This window comes from Chlorocebus sabaeus, chromosome 15, assembly GCF_047675955.1.
Source record: "Chlorocebus sabaeus isolate Y175 chromosome 15, mChlSab1.0.hap1, whole genome shotgun sequence".
NCBI classification, from domain to species: domain Eukaryota; kingdom Metazoa; phylum Chordata; class Mammalia; order Primates; family Cercopithecidae; genus Chlorocebus; species Chlorocebus sabaeus.
In genome coordinates this window covers 81,709,003-81,728,399 of record NC_132918.1, presented here as the reverse complement: position 1 = coordinate 81,728,399, position 19,397 = coordinate 81,709,003, and the positions used below count along the sequence as shown (strand labels likewise).

General features: G+C 40.9%; 1 protein-coding gene across 3 annotated transcripts in view; it reads right to left on the bottom strand.

The window, feature by feature from the left end:
- Positions 1-19,397, bottom strand: part of STAC (SH3 and cysteine rich domain) — a 168,036-nt gene that overhangs the window by 17,150 nt on the left and 131,489 nt on the right. For all 3 annotated transcript variants that reach the window (XM_038003049.2, XM_008009473.3, XM_008009472.3), the window contains 2 exons: positions 2,014-2,065; positions 1,773-1,910 (listed from right to left, as the gene is read on the bottom strand). In XM_038003049.2, coding sequence (XP_037858977.2) covers positions 1,773-1,910; positions 2,014-2,065 — 190 coding nt within the window. The remainder of the gene's footprint in view (positions 1-1,772; positions 1,911-2,013; positions 2,066-19,397) is intronic.

Below are 19,397 nucleotides of genomic sequence, written 5' to 3'. Positions count from 1 at the left end.
TAATAAAAATAGAAAAAACATTAGCAGGGTGTGGTAGCTCGTGCCTGTAATCCCAGCTACTCTGGAGGCTGAGGCAGGAGAATGCCTTGAACCCGGGAGGCGGAGGTTAGCACCATTGAGAAAGCACCATTGCACTCCAGCCTGGGCAACAAGCGTGAAACTCCGTCTCAAAAAAAAAAAAAAAAGAAAAAAGAGAAAGAAAAGGTAAATTATTATTCTTTGAGGATATATTTGTTAGTTTGAAAATGGTAAAGTCAGTTAAAGCTCCATGTGGAATATACAATGGCTGATTAAGTGGGGCAAAACAATTTTTAAAACGACAAATCAGCTATAATTTCAAGGTAATCACTGATTTTCTTGTGTGACTGAGAAACTGTCTTCGAGGTAATCCTAAAAAAGACGTTCAAGATGTGTTTTCCGCAACTCTATTGAACAGAGATGTATTAAAATTATCAATGCCTGTTTCATTTTGAACTTCCTTGTAGGGTGAGCCTTATCAATTTTAACTGTAGGCATTTATTACCTTGGGAAATAATAAAATTCTTATACCAAGAATGCAAAAAGAAACAGAGGAAAGATTTTGACTTCTGAAGTCAAAAATTAAAGTCCCCTGTGAGACTTTATTGGGAGAGAAAATAAATTTTTAATTCCCCAAATCCTCCACTAATATATCAAGAACAAACCAGGCTGGAGTGCAGTGGTGCGATCTCAGATCACTGCAGCCTCTGCCTCCCTGGTTCAAGGGATTCTCCTGCCTGAGCCTCCTAAGTAGGTGGGATGACAGATGTGTGCTACCACGCCCAGTTAACTTTTGTATTTTTAGTAGAGACAGGTTTTCACTATGTTGGCCAGGATGTTCTCCATCTCTTGACCTCATGATGCACCTTCCTCGGCCTCCCAAAGTGCTGGGATTACAGGCGTGAGCCACCGAGCCCGGCCATAAGTCTGAGCATTTTATTTCACTCTGTAGTGAGGACACAGGATATGACCATAGAAGAAGGGAGGGTAGGAAGGCCTCTTTCTGCTGGAAGACAAAGACAGGAAGAGTAGGCCAGAGAGTTAAGGTGTGAGAATGCTTTTTGTCTCTATCAACATTCCAGCCGTGAGATGGTGGAGCTTAAAGACATACAAATGTGGGGGTTCACATTTTACTTCTCAGGAAAATTGACAGCATCAAAGAGAACTCTACATTCAACTTGGCCCTGGAGCAAGACGGTGATAGGCACCCCTAGATTATACGTACAGAGACGTTCATTTATGAGCCTGAGATAGTATCTGGTTATCTAAGTTTAGTCTATTGTCGTTTGCAGTGATATGAAGCTGTTATGGGCTTCAGTGAACAGGTGGAGGCTTGGAGTCCAGATAAGAAAACCCAAGAGGTTCCTAACAGCAACAACTAATGACAAAGTATTCATTAGAGAGCATTGAAGAATTAACCACACCATTGGTGGACACTAACTCAGAGCCTGAATGAGAGAAGCTGCCCACATCAGAGACCAGTGGTCCTCAGAGAAGAGCATGGGGGACGAGATGTCCTCACCTGCTGCTATGACGTTTCCTTTATGAACAGGTATCACCAAGTGAGATTCCTAAAATTTTAGTTTGCATGTTTTGCTCCTACAACACTGACATCATTGGAGTAAGTATATCTTTTCTCAAAGTGCATACTTTGAAGGTGACCCCACTCATTCAGATTTATACATGTTATTACGTTTATTAAAATGACACCCTATTTGGCTCATATCTGGAATGTGTTTGTGTGATTTACTCACCTGATTCTCTTTCAGTGTTATCTGCCCCTGTTCCTTACACCCAATGAAGGTTCTAACACATCTAAAAATCTTCTCATTTTGTTGTAGTCTCTGAACAAAGTTGGCAGGAAAGAAGCCAATTCTGTCTTGAATTTTCCCCTGAAAGGAAAAAGGAGGCATGCACCCACAATTGTAGCATGTATTGTAATTATAGTTATCAAATGATTTTCTCTTTTTTTTTTTAAGAAAGAGGAACACTTACTTTCCACCAGTCTTCATTGGAATCCTCTAAAAGAGTAACTATGTCTCCTGGCCTAAAATGAAGAATGAATGGGTTGGGTAAAGGTAAAAAAAGAAAAATAAGATACTTTAAAGTCAGGAGTAATCATTTCTCATTTACACAAATAGTCTTAAAGAAATAGAAATAAAGTAAATATAACATTTATCAGTTCTTCCTACACAAGAAAATAGCTTTATTACACACTGAAGGCAAACATGATTTTATGCTGTGTTTTAAAAATAACCGTTTTTTTTTTTTTTTTTGGATAGAGTCTTGCTCTGTCGCCAGGCTGGAGTGCAGTGGCGCGATCTCGGCTCACAGCAACCTCTGACTCGCTGGTTCAAGCCATTCTCCTGCTTCAGCCTCCCGAGTAGCTGGGATTACAGGCACCCGCTACCATGCCCAGCTAATTTTTGTATTTTTAGTAGAGATGTGGTTTCACCATGTTGGCCAGGATGGTCTCAATCTCCTGACCTTGTAATCCGTCTACCTCGGCTTCCCAAAGGGTTGGGATTACAGGCATGAGTCATGGTGCCTGGCCAAAAATAACTGTTACCTGTAGTTTGATACATAAATGATCATGAAGCTCCAAAATTTAGAAGTTGATACATTTCAAGATACAAATCTCCCTTCTTCTCAGCCCCATGATGTACCTCCCATTCCCGTGTGTCCTTCTAGACTCCTTCCCACGCACTTACATTTATACATGGTTATGTACATGTAGAATTGTTCATTATCTTTATAATTATCTACACCTTCCCAATACCTTCTCAAAACCTAGCACACTTTTGCTTAGCTCCATTTTTCCCGCCTGCCACCTTTTATGCTGGTGTAATTAGAGTTTTGTACTAGATTTGTGTATGTGTGCATGTGTGTGTGTGTGTCTACATCATTCATCAATAATTACTTGGGTTTGGCTGAAGACTAATGTGTTTTTGTTGTTAGTTGTTTCTATTCAACACAGCTGTAACAATCGGAAGACTGTTATTTTTCACACTGGGAAAATTTTCTCTACTATTTCTTTCATGTTTTTCTCCCATCTATGATGTTCTCTCTTCTTTCCTTCTGGAACTTCTAGTCAACACATGCTGGACCTTCTGAATCCATCCTCACATTTTTTGTCTTTCTTACACACCTACAGTCTTATTTTCCTCTATGTTCTAAAATTTTTTTCTCAATTATATTTTCCTGATCATTTATTTTGTATTTGGGCTTTTCTATTATTTATCATAATACTGAGAATTGTTTCAGAAAAAGTTTTCAGAAAACATTTTTAGAAAAAAATAGTTTCTAAGGGTTCTTTATTATTTCTGAAAGTTTTCTTTCTTTCTAATTTCTCATTATTTCCTTATTCTTTTCTGAAAGAGTTCTGAAAGTGGCTTTCCATCATGGAGCAATGTTATAATGGATTGTACAGAGATTATTATATTTTCAAAACAATATTTCTTTTTTTTGGAGATGCAGTCTTGCTCTGTTGCCCAGGCTGGAGTGCAGTGGCGCAATCTCGGCTCACTGCAAACTCTGCCTCCTGGGTTCACACCATTCTCCTACCTCAACCTCCCGAGTAGCTGGGACTACAGGCACCTGCTATCACGCCCGGCTAATTTTTGTATTTTTAGTAGAGATGAGGTTTCACCTTGTTAGCCAGGATGGTCTTGATCTCCTGACCTTGTGGTCCACCCACCTCGGCCTCCCAAAGTGCTGGGATTACAGGCATGAGCCACCATGCCCGACTTCTTTCTTTTACTGAACATTTGTTTCCTCTGAATTTAGTTGGCCTATCCTTTATCTTATTACTTCTTTTTCGTGTCAAGTATTTTTTCTAAAATCTAATGTTTCTTGGTTGTCTCCTTTTATGAAAGACTGAACATGGAGGTAGGTGGATGTGGACAGGCTTCTCCACTATTCGACATCTGTGGTCTGCCATGGATCTCTCTCCCAAGTGCAAGGGCTATTTACAGGCTCTGTTTAAGGGAGCAGCATGTGCCAATTGGTGCATCTCCCTTTTGCATACTTGAATGTATAGCAGGTAAGCAGTATGGTGCCGCCTCCTCCTCCTATCCTAATAGCTGTAGCAAGGAGGATTTTCTTACCCTTGGGGAGAGAATAGGACAGTTTATTTTTCTCCTAAGTAGAGCTGCCTTTTCCTTTTTCCCATGCCCTCTAGAAGGTCTGAAGGTCCAGAGTTATCTCAACACAGTTCTTCTTTCCCAGGCTTCTGTGCTCACATTAGAGCCCTCCTTAGGCATGGGTTCTTTTTCTTTAGAGTACAGGTGTTGGCTTAATTCTGGAGTCCAACATCATTGCTGCCAATTATTCATTATAAGTAGTAATGTGGTGCTATGAATACAGTTGAGACTGTATCAATTATGTATTGTCACAGTAATGCTGTGTGATAAACAGCCACAAAACCCCCATGGTTCCCTCACAGGTCTGGGTGTTGGCTTTTGCTGAGGCGACTGGGGTGATTTTGCCCTAGTCCACATTTCTCATTCCTTGGAAGGTCAGTTTCATAGCAATGATCAAGGTTCAGGAGCAGCGCATGGACACATGCAAAGCACATGAAGTCTCTAGGGCTTAGATCCAGAACTGACACACTGTCACTTTGCTTCATTTCATTGGTCAAAGGAAGTCTCAAGGCCAGTTCAGACTCAAGGGATAGGGTAACAGGCTCCACCTCTGTTTTGAGAGGAACTGCAAAGTCCCATGACACAGGCATGAATATAGGGAGGGGTGAATAATTAGGGCCATTAATGCAATCAATCCACTGCAGACTCTTCACACTCTTTAGTGAAGTCTGGAGCATTCTATGTCTCTTTAAATGTGCTCCCCCTTCTATAGCTGTTTTGTCCCGAGTATTCTTTGGTCTCTGGTCATCTTCATTGTTCACAACTCAACTGCATTTGCTGTAGTCTGCGAGGGAATTCCCAAGAGTTCTGGTTCTCTCTTAGCATGCATTCTTGTTTTCTAGTACTGTTACAGATGTGTTAAAAAAAAAAAAAGTATTTTCTGACACGTTTAGGAATTGGAGCAAAAGTAGGTTTGCGTATTCATTTTGCTATTCTGATTCAATCTCCTTTGCTGTCATTTTCAATTCTCAGTTAATATCTATCTTCATCAGGGATTCCAAATATAACAGGCTTGTCACCCCTGGAGCATTAAGCACAACTGGCATTTTGGTATTTCAACAGTCACAGTTTCATGCTGATGCCACAGAAAGCGAGGTGGCTGAAAATCACTCTTTCTCAGGTCAGGGATTTAATTAAGCAGCAAGGATGAAAGTCAATGTAGAAAAATCTTCTAAGCCCCAGCAGATTTTATTTAAACTAGTAACCTAAGAAACCATGAGTTAGAATCAAATATAATGACTTTGCTGCTGCTCTTGCAGAAGCTGTAAATAGGGAATAAAGTTGGGGGAGGTACCTTTCCCTAAGAGTGAAAGAGGGAGACTGGGAGGTACCTTTCCCTAAGGGTGAGAGAGAGTGCTGCCTGAATCCGACCTCTATTTTATAGTCCACTCAGAGACTCACTCTTGACTGTGCTTAGAGGTGGACAGTCCCCAGCACTTGACCCTCGTTAACTAAATTACATATTAGAATAAGGCACTCACTGGGATAACAGGCTATAATCTTATGAGAAATATCAGACATACTTCTTGAAGTGTGATGAGAGTTCTGTCTTTTCCTAAAAAAGAGCTCCACCAGGATCAGAAAATTGCTTGGTGAGTGATTTATTTATCCATTTATTATTTCCTTTGTTTTTGTTTACCCACTCATTCAACAAATATTTATAGAATGTGGGCTCTGAAAGAGTTTCATCTTACTAGGCACTGGGTTTACTTTGGTGAATAAAATCCTCACTAGAACTAATAGCCTAGTGAGAAAGATAGATAATAAACAAGTAAATAGATAATAAAACATTTAATAAATAGATAAATAATAAATATATCATATATGTATAATTAATAAGTATATAGTTGTAAATTGGCTTAAGGACTATGAGGGAAATTAGAAGATGTAGCCAAAAAGGACCAGTAGACTCCTCTTGAGATTAGTCAAATACTCTAAGCACCTGGCAGAAACAGCTAATGCCTCTTTTTCACTATAGAGAGGATCTTGCTCTAGGGGAGCCCTTGAACCCAAGATAGTAACTCTCTAACATCTAGGCCAGCAAATCTGTGGCTTGTGGGATTTTTTACTGCCTCCTTACTCTTCCAGGCATTACCCGATAATCTCAGCACTCTTTCCCACAGAGCCTGCACTCTGATTTAGAATCCTTTTCAACACTGGGCTCTAGGTGGTGGATCTGAGTAGGCATGCAAGATAAAACCACTCTGTGTAACATAGCTCATTATTATTATTATTATTTTTATTTTATTTTATTTTATTTTTTTGAGACAGAGCTTTACTCTGTCACCCAGGCTGGAGTGCAGTGGCACTATCTGGGCTCACTGCAACATCTGCCTCCCAGATTTAAGCAATTCTCCTGCCTCAGTCTCCTGAGTAGCTGGGATTACAGGCGCCCGCCATCATGCCTGGCTGATTTTTTGTATTTTTAGTAGAGACAGGGTTTCACCATATTGGCCAGACTGGTCTCGAACTCCTGACCTCATGGTCCGCCTGCCTCAGCCTCCCAAAGTGCTGGGATTTCAGGCATGAGCCACCGCTCCTGGCCCGTTTATTATTACTTTTTAAAAATGAGTGTTGACGCAGTTTTGAGGCTCTAGCTGGAGGCTGGTCAGTTCCCCTTCTTAAGCAGCTGATTAAATCCCCACCACCACAACTCCCTGATGAGGGCTCTTATGCTCTGGGCCACTCTGTACCACCCCTAATGTCCCATTCTAGAGCCAGGTACTAGATAATGAGGGGCATCCTCTGTGCCCTAGAACCTGTGAAAATTATTCAAATTAATCAAGCTACAGGGAGCCCCTGGAAACCTAGCCTACCCTGCTGCCTGCCATACACAATCCACCTGCCATAGCTCCAACTTGCTGTTACCCTGACTTCCAGGGCAACCTTCTGTGTTGCCCTTAGTGGCAGCCCTTCATTCTCAACTGTGAGTTTTCTTCTGAACCCTGTCTTAATTCAGTTCTCTTCTCTTGGTGTGTTGTGCGATGCCATCAAAGAAACAAATGAAAACATTCTGCCAACTGGCTCAATTTAGGGAGAGCCTTGCCATTGGTCCCAGCGGAAAGGTGGCCTAATGCTTAAAATTCTCCTTTCCCCAGGTTAGACATTGGCTAATCCATGACTCTGCCCTCAGTTGTTTCATGCTTCTGTAGCTGTCAGGCTCTTTCCATGGAATAATTTTTTCATTCGGGTTATCACACTACAGGCACGTTTGAGAAAAGTCCTTCTCTGGCCTAATAGTTATTCTCTTGCTTTTAGGAGACTTTATGTTCTTGATCCATTACATCTAGATTTTACAATTTAACTCTATATTTCCAAATTCTTGGGACCAACTTGATGGGCCCCCAATTACTTAAAAGGTTCCTTTGCTTAATTCAGTCAGAGCATTGTACATTCAGGTACAGGTTTTGCTTACATTGTAATCCACAATTGTATACCATGATGTAAAGTATAATGCAATTCATAAACAATTGAAGCATCAGTTTCCTTTAGTGAAAAGAGGTCAGAGCACCACAGCTGGCCTTTTGCCTTTGTTTGCTCAGTAAAATTTGCCATAGGCCCAGAGGAAGATTTTCAAGTTGGTTATATAATGATTTATAGGAACTCTTGAAATGGTGAAAGGGCTGCAGGCTTGCAAGAATTAGAATAAAATAACAAAAGTAACTACAGAATTATGGCTTACCAGTGAGCAGGACAGGGTTTAATTTCAAGTGTGTGTGCACTTGCACGCATGTGTGTGAGAACTAATGGTTGCTTTCTGGGTTCATTCTCAGCAGTCCTTCTGTCTCTCTTATTTCTCGATTTTTCATATGGGCGTTGGAACCATCTCTTCTACCACCAGGTAAACTGTCTGCAGGGACTCAGTGTACACAGAGGGTATGAATGATATTAACTGAGCTTGGCCAGCTACGTGGAACTATTCTGCAAGATCTTCCAGGGTGGGCTCTTGGAGGAAGGAGTGTGATGTGTCCTGAGGCACCCCCTGCCCAGCCCAGCCTCTCTCCAATCCCCAAGTAGAGCACAAATTCCTATGAGAGGAGACATAACACCCTCCAGATGAGGACACTGCTTCCGAGAGAAACACTTTCTCCGCTGAGACAACCTGAGAGCTCAGATTGGTCTTACTGTGGGAAGACATGGTCAAAGCAGAATGGCCTAGTGCCTTTGTTTTCTGAATGTTTTAAAATTCAAAGAAAATGAGTCTTGTCTCACTCCTCCATTTCTGTGCATTTATCCTAGGAAAACTATATGACTTTCAAGTATTTTCTAAATGTTTATAAAATTTCAGGAATTGGGTGTGCATAGGGGGATACAAAAATGAAAAAAATTATCTAAGCCTGGGTTTTCTTATCTGTAAGGTTAGGATAATAGCACTTAGTCCATCAATATATTTTGAGGAGTAAATGACATAATGCTTGTAATGCATATTTAGACAAGCCCCCATTAGCTGGTGGCTATCATTGTAAAATAGTTACTGCCCTCAAGATGTCGGTAATTTCAAAGGATAAAGACAGTAAACTGTTTAAAGTAAGGGTCATTCCTGAGGGAGAAGCAGATGCTAGGGTGGTGGGGACATGACAAACAAGCATAGAATTGATCCCAAACAAAAATCCCAAACACATGTCTCTTTGAGGATTGGCTATCTCAATTATATTTATTTACTTATATATTATGCATGATAAATTATTGTGAGCTATATTTACTTTGCAAAGTTAAATCTTTTTTTTTTTCTTTTTTTGAGACAGTCTCACTCTGTTGTCCAGGTTGGAGTGCAATGGTGCAATCATGGGTCACTGCAGCTCTACCTCCTGGACTTGAGCAATCCTCCTGCCTCAGCCTCCCAAGTCTCTGGGACTACAGGTACATGACACCACTCCCAGCTAACTTTTAAAATTTTTTATAGGGTCTCACGATGTTGCCCAGGCTGGTGTCTAACTCTCAGCCTCAAATGATCCTCCTGCCTCAGCATCCCAAAATGTTGGGCTTACAGACATGAGCCACCATTCCTGGCCTCAAAGTTAAGTGTTTATCTGTGGTTGCTATACAGTAAGGTTTAAAATTGCTAATTTTCATGTAAACCTGTATTTTTTCACTTGTAAATTAGAAGATTTATTCTAATCATTGCGTTTTACGTTTATGTCTCATTAGGTTTTTGGCAGAGGTGGTTGGTTAATGAAATAGCCTTTGACTTCAGTGGCTTCAGACGCTAACATTTGGTGTGATTCGGAGCTATGGAAAACCTTCTCCCTCTTTTCATACTGTCCCTCTTCCCCTTCCTTGTCCACTCCACGAAGTGACCACAAAGGTGTATCATGGCCCAGGGGCTGGATCTAGTATTCTATTACCAAGGTGGCTGATTGTAATGGAGATGTTGGCAGGGTTGAGCCTAGAGGGCGATGGCAATGTTCACTAAATGTTGTCATGAACAGTTGCATTTTCATACAAGTAGGCAGGCTAAGAGAGATTTCACTATTTACAGGCAAGGTTTGAATCTATGACTAACTCCACTAAATCAGGCAGCTTCTTGCACCACCCATGCCATGTCAAAACTCATCAGAACTACTCACTTTACTATATAGTTATTTTGAGCCTCTTTAATATTTTCTATCCTTTCTCATTCATTAGGGAAAAAGAACCTTAAATCAAGTTTATAGCAACCAGTCAGTCAGCAAAACTAGATACCCTTGAAAAACCAAGCTCATGGGGGCAGAAAAAGAAGCCAGCCAAATGGCTCCATTAATCTGAGATCTATGACTTAATTTTTCACCAGACTTATTTCCCAATTTACATTATCTTGGTCCAGAATCTTTTACAGTCTTGGCACATGGGTATGTAATAAGGAACTCCTGAATTTGCATTTTGATTTTGTCTTAAGCCTGATATCCACAAGACTGCCTGTACTTTCCCAAGTCCATAGACCGGCTCAGAGAAAAGCATTCAACTAAAGGGCAATTTGGAAGGAATTTGGTAAATGTTCTTGAACTGTCATGGATCACACTCTCCAGAACCTAATTGAGAGAGGCATTTGAGTGAGAGGGAGGCTGCTAAACACATTAGTGACATTTGGGAATATCTGGGTTTCTTGACATAGTGCAGCATCAGAGCATAATATGCATCAGAGACTTTCCTCAAATAGCTTTAATTGCATTTTGATGTCCTGGTGACTGTGAAGATTATTTTTAAATCAAATTGGTGCATTAGAATTACATTTAGTTTTAATTAAGTTGATGCATTTGCCAAGCAGTAATGTACTTAGAGAATAGAAACGAGACACCAAGGGAGTCTTATTCTGTCTTACTCAGTCTTGAAACCTTGCAGGGTGAAGGACATTAGAACGTACACAAGTCACAGGTCAGAAAGCCAATGCAGATCTGTGTACGGAGCATTGACAGAATCGGGAAACCTCTGTTCTGGTTTTTGAGTCTGCTACTGGCCCACTGCATATCTTTGGATAAGTCACAGTTGTTCTCAGATACTGCAGATAATCAAAATCCAGGGGGACATTTACCCATACAGATTTCCAAGTAGGATTTGACTCTCTAGGCTTAGGTGAAGCCCAGGAATCTCTATTTTAATACTACTTTTTAGGGGATTCTTATGGTTTATAATAAGTGACTTAACCATTCTAACTCAAGTTTTCTCCTTTTGTGAAATACTACTTGCTTGGGTAACCTCTGAGATTTATTAAAAGAACTCAAGAGGATGCTAGGAAAAATTATGAAAGACTTTGAAATGGACAAAAAACATGACTGATCTGGAAGTCCTGTCTGGCACATCCTTTCAGATTACCTCCCCTTTGTCGATGCCTTTGAGCTATTTTACATCTCAAGCAAGTTGTAGAAAACTGACATTCATACAAGTTATTTTTGTCCACAGAAATGCAAGTGAATTTTGCCTGGTGGAATATAGTCAGTTATTACCCTTTATCCTGTGAATACTGAATGGTTTTGCATCTATTTATAAATTCCCATCAGCATTCCTCATTGCCTATGTACATGTGATGTATTGAGTTCTCCTTTCAACCAGGTGGAACATCTTACTGGTTCTCTCATTAATTAATGAGCCATGTAAAAATTCTGACATGTGTTCAATTTATATTGCATGAGAGCCATGTTTTTATCTCAAATGAAAAAAATATCCTTTAACAGAAGTGACTTCTCAGTAACATGCTCTATGGATCACAAACTTCCTGGTCTTAGCAACCATACTTAACAAACCTAATGCACTAGAAAGAATTGATGTGAGTGGCCAAAAAGGGATAAAGTAAAATGTTGTCTACCCTTGCTGATTAAAATAGAATTGTCAGCTTTATCAGAGAGAAAACTTAGAACAATGAACCTAGGATGGAAAGTGTGGTGGAGGAGAAAGATCAGTGGACTGGGAGTCAACCTCCAAGGGTTCTAGTCCTAAGCTCCCATTTTCTACTTGTGAATTATTGTGCTTGGTTCTCCTACCTCACCTCCAGAAAGAGAAAAAAGAACCATACATTGTCTCACTGGAGTATGAACTAAACAGCCAAGTGTCCATTCACTAAGCATTACCAAGTTTTAAGGCAGTCTTTCAGAATCAAGACTGGAATTAATGTAGTTATCTAAATATGCTCCTGCCTCTACCATGAATTTTCACCACCGCTTTTTGCAATGGGGCTTGCCTGTGCCCCTGATTTGGCACCTCTTAAAATAATTATCTGGTTCTGAAGTTTAACCCCATTATTCCCTTATGCTTTCCTCACTGGAGAGAGAGTGACTGTTCACTAACCAGGCTTCCCAGCCACCCATGACCCCTCTTCCTTCTGGAAGCCCAGCTTCTTTCATATCCTTTTGAGGCTGCTGTAAGTCACCTGGACTACCTCACACCCACAGCCCTGCACACTGGATTGTAACTTATGGTCTACTCTTCTGTTGGCCCCCTGGCCCATGACTGTCTGAGCTCTTTGAGAACGGGGCCTGTGAATGGTTCTCCCAGAAAAGAGCAGATGCTTGCTTACCGTGTGATGAGACGTGAATAGATGAAGTAAATCCTGGAAATAGCATGCAAGAGTTAAAATCACTTTTAACTCTTTTTAAAGTAGTGCTTTGAAAATACTCCAAAGGGATGAATTCAGGCCATCCCATCTCCAGAGATCCTGGCAAATACTACCTAATGAGAGAAATGGTTGCTTGCTTTCATTTAGACTTGCCCATGGAGAATCTGAGACTTGCTGCTTCCAGGAGTGGCCATTCACAAATCTAAATTTGCACTTGGAGTTACAAAAGGAGATAGGCTTTTCTTTGAAGCCCCTCAAATTTAGGTGTTCTAACATACATTGAAGTAGTAATTAATTTGCATTTCTTTTAGGATTTAACAATACTGAAAGAGCAGTTCCCTCTTTTCCTCTCTTGGCTTGTAGTCTTTCTTTTTTTTTTTTTTCCTTCTTTTTCCCACTCTCATGAAAAATGGCCATTATCATATAAATCTGTTTGAGGAGAACTAATAAAAATGAAAATGACATAGATGTGGGAAGTCAAAACGAATTCTTTGGAACAGGCACTGTATGATTGCCAAAATATGCATTTAAACCTTTAAATCTTTTATGTACTCTCAATCCTTTGTTTATGTGTCCCTACGATGTTTTAGGAGTTTATGTTTACTTGAAGTCATTTATATCTGCTGATTATTTACATAAAATATCAACTCAGCAAAGTCATGAAAGTCATTGTTGACTGAAAAGTTTTTATGAGCTTAAAAAAGGTGCCTTGGTGTGAATACTAAGTGATGACTCCAAGACTCTTGCAGATTGCTGAACCCAATAGCAGTGAGGATAATGGGACTGGTTACATTGTAAGTGTTGATGGTAGGATTTAATTTCATCAAAACTAAGTGTGGGTTATCAAGCTTTGGCTAACAATGTGTGTATGCTTGCGTGTGTGTGAATGAATGTGTACTTGAATATGTATAAGTGTGTGTATGTGCATGTGTGTGTGTGTGTGACTGTGAGTGTCTGTGGGAGGTTATTTGCATGTATAAGCGTATCACATACACGTACATAGCCACTTGGCCAGAAGGACGATGTGACACATGGTCTATGTTAATTCACAGAGCAGTATACGATTACAATGACAACAGTGCTGATTATAATAGGGTTCTCCAGTTTACATTCTATTTTCATTAATTAATTTAGATAGATAGAAAGGGTCTAGCTCTGTCATTCAGGCTGGAGCACAGTGGTGTGTTTATAGCTCACTAGAGCCTCAACCTCTTGGGCTCAAGTGATCCTTCTGTTTCAGCTTCCTAAAGAGCTAGGGCTACAGGTATGTACCACCATGCTTGGTTAATTTTTTATTTCTATTTTTGTAGAGATGGTGTCTTGCTTTGTTGCCCAGGCTGGTTTTGAACTCCTGGACTCAAGCAATCGTCCTGCCTTGGCCTCCCAAAATGCCAAGATTACAGGCATAAGCCACTGCACTTGGTCATGTATTTTTAGCAGCGTTTAAGAGCTTTGTTCATGAATTAAACTGGCAGTCCATAAAGTGTAATTTTCAGGACTCTTCAAAAAACTTGATAATAAGGGTAATTGGTGGAATCTGTCCAAGACTCTTAATTTCAGGAGATTATCTACTGTACCACCCTGCTATACCCTGATAGAAGAATCTTGGTAGCTCTTTAATGTTATCAGGCCTCAAATTGTCAGCAATGTTTGAGACCCCATGCATGATGGCATCACATCTTGGGTATCAGTGATAAAATTTCATATTATAGCTCATCATGTCAGCAACTGAAAAACCTGCTCCCAAAATAAGTATTGGATATCACGGCTCCTTTTTGCTGGACCAGTTGGACAAGGTCTCATTGCGTCCGCTCAAAGGGAGAGCCTTTAACTGTGTTTTCTCTACTGTATATCCTTAGGGTAGTGTTAATGAGGTTGTTCTGAAGACTAGGAGAGAAAATACACTGTGAAAAGATGTAATTATGAAGAGAAGGTATCTAAAATCTACTGTGACCTCACTTTGTACTGGGCATGAAATTCCACATTTTATTTATATTATCTTGTTTAATACTCAGTCTTCCTAGGAAGGAGAAAACTGAGTCTCTAAAAAATTAAACGGTTTGCTAAAATTGACACAGATAGTGTCAGAGTTGGAAACTAGACCCAGGCCTCTCTGACTGCCAGAAATTTCTCTTTTCTGCCTTCCCAGCTTGCTGTCCTGCTCTCTGCCCTTGATGGTGGAAAGGTAGAGAATTATCATGGTCTACATTACCTCCAGAGGTTTAGGTGGGAAACAGCAAATTAATTTATAAAGGAAGTTTATTTCTACTTTTTCATGGCAGTGCGAAAAAAATAAATAAAGGAAGTTTATTTTGCACTGGAACTGTAGCAAAGCAGACTGTATAAAGTCTCTGCCTTTATATGCGATTTGGAGACTAATGATGGGACCATTGCACTTCTAAGAAAAGTGTTCACTTACCTAAGAACAAGAGGGCAGCAACCAGCTCTTCCTCTTGTGAAAGGAAAATAAAATCTCAGGGCTCTAAACTTACTATGTCAAAGGGAAAAAATGTTAAGTTTGGGATCTGAGTCACACAACAACTGCCTTCCTTTTTGTTCCTAAACAGATAGTTGCAAAGATGGAAGGCCACATATCTCCCCAGGTGGGCTCCCTGAAACTGCTCACAAGGAAATTCCTTGTGGACACCAAACTCTTTACCCTAAAACACAGTTCTGTTGAATCCCACCCAGACAGTATAAATTACCAGCTTTTCTTCACAGGAACAGGGCAAAGACAAGACTAGAAAGCATCCCTCCACCTACCTGAGACAAATGTGACCACTTCCTCTACTCTGTGTTTATTGATATCTTATGTAAAATGCAGACTTACTGAACATCAGACAGATGCATAATTGACTGTTCCTCTACCCGCCTTTCACTTGTAACATGTGGATTCAGTGAGCATTAATCAAAGCCTCACAAGAATGATCACGTATCTCACTACCTACCCTCCCTGCTTTTTTTCTTTCCTCCTTACCTTTCTGATGCCCTTTCCCCTTCAAATATTGAAGTCCTCAAAACCCTTTTTGGAAAAAGCACAAACCACTTATCCTACTGTAGCTTGCATCTCTTTTTCCCAGGCACATTCTCAACCTTGGCAAAATCAACCTTTAAATTGACTGAGAACTGTCTCAAACAGTTTATGGTTTATAGTCTCTGAGGTCCCCACCTCCTCTCAGCTTTGAGTGCTTCAGTAAAGGCTTAGCAGGGCTTCTTCCAAGTTGTCTTAAGCCTGTCGTTATTTGTGAATGGAACCACAGGCTACTTTTGGTCTCCCGCTTTACAATTTCTTCTTGATGAATAACATTTATCCTGGGCTCAGGCTCATCTGTTCCAGGAAACAGGTCCCTGACTAACCACTCTCAGCTTGGTTTGCTTCCTTATTTATAGTTTCCATTGGATTATTATTATTATTATTATTATTATTATTATTAAGACAGAGTCTTGCTCTGTTGCCCAGGCTGGAGGGCAGTGGTGTGATCTTGGCTCACTGCAATCTCCACTTCCCTGGTTCAAGCAATTCCCCTGCCTCAGCCTCCCGAGTAGCTGGAATTACAGGCACACACCACCATGCCCGGCTAATTTTTTTGTGTTCTTAATAGAGACGGGGTGTCACCATGTTGGCCAGACTGGTCTTGAACTCCTGACCTCAGGCAATACGCCCACCTCAGCCTCCCGAAGCGCTGGGATTACAGACGTAAGCCACCGTGCCTGGCCTATAGTTTCCATTGTATTATCATAGACTTGATTTGCCCACTAAGTGTATATGCCAGGCATAGCATTAGTTCAGTTAATCTCCACAATACTCATTCATTCGTCAAATAATTATTATCTACTCTACATCTACTATGTTTCAAGAATGAACTCATGCTCTAGGGATATGAGGGTTAGTAATTACAGACTTGTTCTCATGGAGTTTACAGGAAAGCTAGAGATTAATCAAATAATTCCAGAGATATATAAATACAAGTAGAGATAAGTATTTGAGAGAACTATGGCGTCATGAAAGAATATAATAGAAGAATGTAATCCAAAGCGGGGTAACAGGAAAGGCTGCAACAAGGAAATGAAATTTGACCTGAGATCTAGTGGATGAATCATAGTCAACTGGAAGAGTTTGCCTGTGTGTGTGTGAATGTGTGTGTTTGATGGTGGTGGGTAGGAGGAGGGAGGGAGAAGCAGACTCTGCAGGGAGAAAAATCCTTTGGCAAGTGGGTGGTGTGGTCCTTTTGTGAAAAAAAGGAAGGCCAGTGTAGATGGATCAGAGAGGTCACCATGGATGAGACTGTGGGTCCTGGAGTCCCCGTAAATATTCTAGATTTTACCCCAGGGCAATGGGAGGACATTGGACAGTTTTGAGCAAATATGTGTGCTTCGAGCAGACTTGGGAAGGCAGGCAAAGTGATTATCTCCTTCTACAGGTCAGGAAGCAGAGGCTGAGATGGTTAGGGTAACTTTTTCAGGATCCATGGGGGTTACACAGCTAGATAGTGGCTTGGCTAGGACTTAAACCCAGGTCAACTGATGCCCACACTTTATTCTTAAACATTCAGTGAATGCTCATATATTCTCTTTCTCTCTCTTCTCCCCTCCCCCCTTTTTGCTCCCTCTCTCCCTCCTTAATTCTGGAAAGGAAGCACCTACTTTTGAAATATAAAAAAGAACTGACTGGAATTAATATTATTAAGGTCCTACCATATACCAGATATTGCTATCTTATTTAATCACATCGATCCTAGATCTAAGGGCAGTAAGGGCAGGCCTTATTATTCCTGTTTTCAAGATGAGAAAACAGGTTCAAAAAGTTAGTTAGTAAGCCCTATTGTTAGAAAGTAGAGAATGGATGTGAATCATTCTGTATTACTTCAAAGATGAGATGAAGCCCAGAACACTGTACTGTTACCTTAGTGCACTATCACCCATAATGGATAGGAAGGGAGAGGAAGAGTGAAAACACAGAGAGCAGGAAGCTCTTTTACAACAGTCCAGGTGAGAGATGAAGGTGGGGGAGAGATATAGTTGATTTTAGGCAAAGAGAAGAGTAGGAATTGAGCATCAAATACATTTTGGGCAAAAGTAGAGCAAGGCCTCTCCCTGGCTGACTTGAGGCCTGGGCAGAAGTTGACATCTTTCACCATAAGAGGCAGGTTTGTGGAAGAGAGGGCAGAGCTGCCATGCTCTGTACATTGCTGGGGTAGGCACGTGGGTAAGTGAATCTGGAGGTTCGGGGAGAGGTCTGGAGCTTTGGCCTTTGGCAGAAGCTTTTCTTACTATTGAGCAGATATATAATGAATATTTCCTGATGTGATAATTCATCTGCTCTGATTGACAACTGCTGGCTTTGCCATTTGGGTCATCTTTGTCCTCAAGCTCACACTCCTAACATTTCCTGTAGCCTCACTCCCTTGTTCTCTTTCCCGAGGTCAATACCAGCATACTGCCCTGGATCAGAAGGTAGGTGGATAAGAATGCTATTTTGTTAAAAGGAATTTTTTTCTATCTTATGATCTGAGGAGAAAAAGATAATTCACAAAGTTCCAGTTCATTCAAGGTGTTATGCTGAATGCCCAAAGCATTCCTAAAGCATTGCCTTAAACATTCTAAATCAAGTGCCTGGCTTTTAAAATGGGAACCTATAATCTCTTGGCAAAAAAAAAAAAAAAAAAAAAAAAAAAAAAGGTAAGTGTGATTTATCACTCCAATCTTGCAGTCTCTGTAATGCAGACATTTCACTCCTGGGAATGGATAGTCCTGATTGCCTCGAAGCAGACTGTAAACGTGTCATTCGTGACCAGACAACTTGACTTCTAATGGCCTGCAACCAAGTAAAATAAGCAGGCAGGGTGACGACCACCACCAGGCAGCTGGACATCATTCCTTATTATCCCAGTGACATTCTGTATTCTTCTGAAATGACTTTTTTAGAAAAAAATGTTATGACTTCAGAATAATCTTCTAATATAAAACTATAGGATCTCTATAATAGAAAGCTGTTAAATCTTAAATGTTACACACCCAAATGACAATCTCAAAAGGACCCAATATGGTGTACTTATTGTAAAGTAAATATATGCCACCCTTGTCTTTGTCAGCAGATAGTTAACTGTGGATCGTCTGCTGAAGGCGTGGCTTCATCCCAGCAATGAATTCTAGGCAGGCTCTGCTCTGGCTCACAGGGCTTGTCATATCTCTAACGGAACAGGGCTTCACTTGATAAAGGCCATCTCCTCCTCTCCCACCGATTACGCCGGACTGTTCAGGTAATATTTACAGTTTCAGCCAGTGAGTTCGGCATGACGATTTTACTCAGCAATAGAGAAAACTCAGATGGACAAAAGCTTAATTGTCTCTACAAATCTAAGGAGCCGGGACTCAGGCCCCAAACTTTGCTCTGGAGAGACCCGAGAGCCACCTGGCAGCAGATCTCAAACTGATTCTGAAACAAAGCTGACCTCAGGGTGGAGCCAGGGAGAGCTGTGAGACTCCAGCAGGGTAAATAAATCTGCTGTGATGTCTTGCTGGATATTATATCCACCATGAAATTTGTCAGAGCTGCTGGGACTGATCCTGATAGCATACGAAACCTGGGAAACAGGGTCTAACTGAAGCACTTCAGTGGCTCTCACCATTTATAGGAGTTTGGGTAGGTGAAACTGAAGGGTAATTTCACTGAGGTGGTGGACCATTAACAGGGTCTAACTGAAGCACTTCAGTGGCTCTCACCGTTTATAGGAGTTTGGGTAGGTGAAACCGAAGGGTAATTTCACTGAGGTGGTGGACCATTAACAGGGTCTAACTGAAGCACTTCAGTGGCTCTCACCGTTTATAGGAGTTTGGGTAGGTGAAACCGAAGGGTAATTTCACTGAGGTGGTGGACCATGGGTGGGAAATGACCCAAACCTGAAGATCTGGGAAAGCCCAGGTAGCTCCAGCGTGGAGAGGCAGGCTCTCTAGAAGCCATGTGAAGAGAGTAACTGGTGATTGGTAATTTGGCTGGCACGGCATTCAGACAAGTGGCGTCTACCTCCAAATGGTGGCTATTTTCCCAATGCTCTGGCAATTAAATAGTTTTGAGTGCTAACTTATCTCCGCAATTTTTTTAGAAGAAGAAAGAACGAATCTCCAAGGGACCATTTGACTGGAAAAGTACCCTTTTCTATTCTGCTCTAGGATGGGAAAACACAGAGAGCCCTATCATGAGATTACTCATG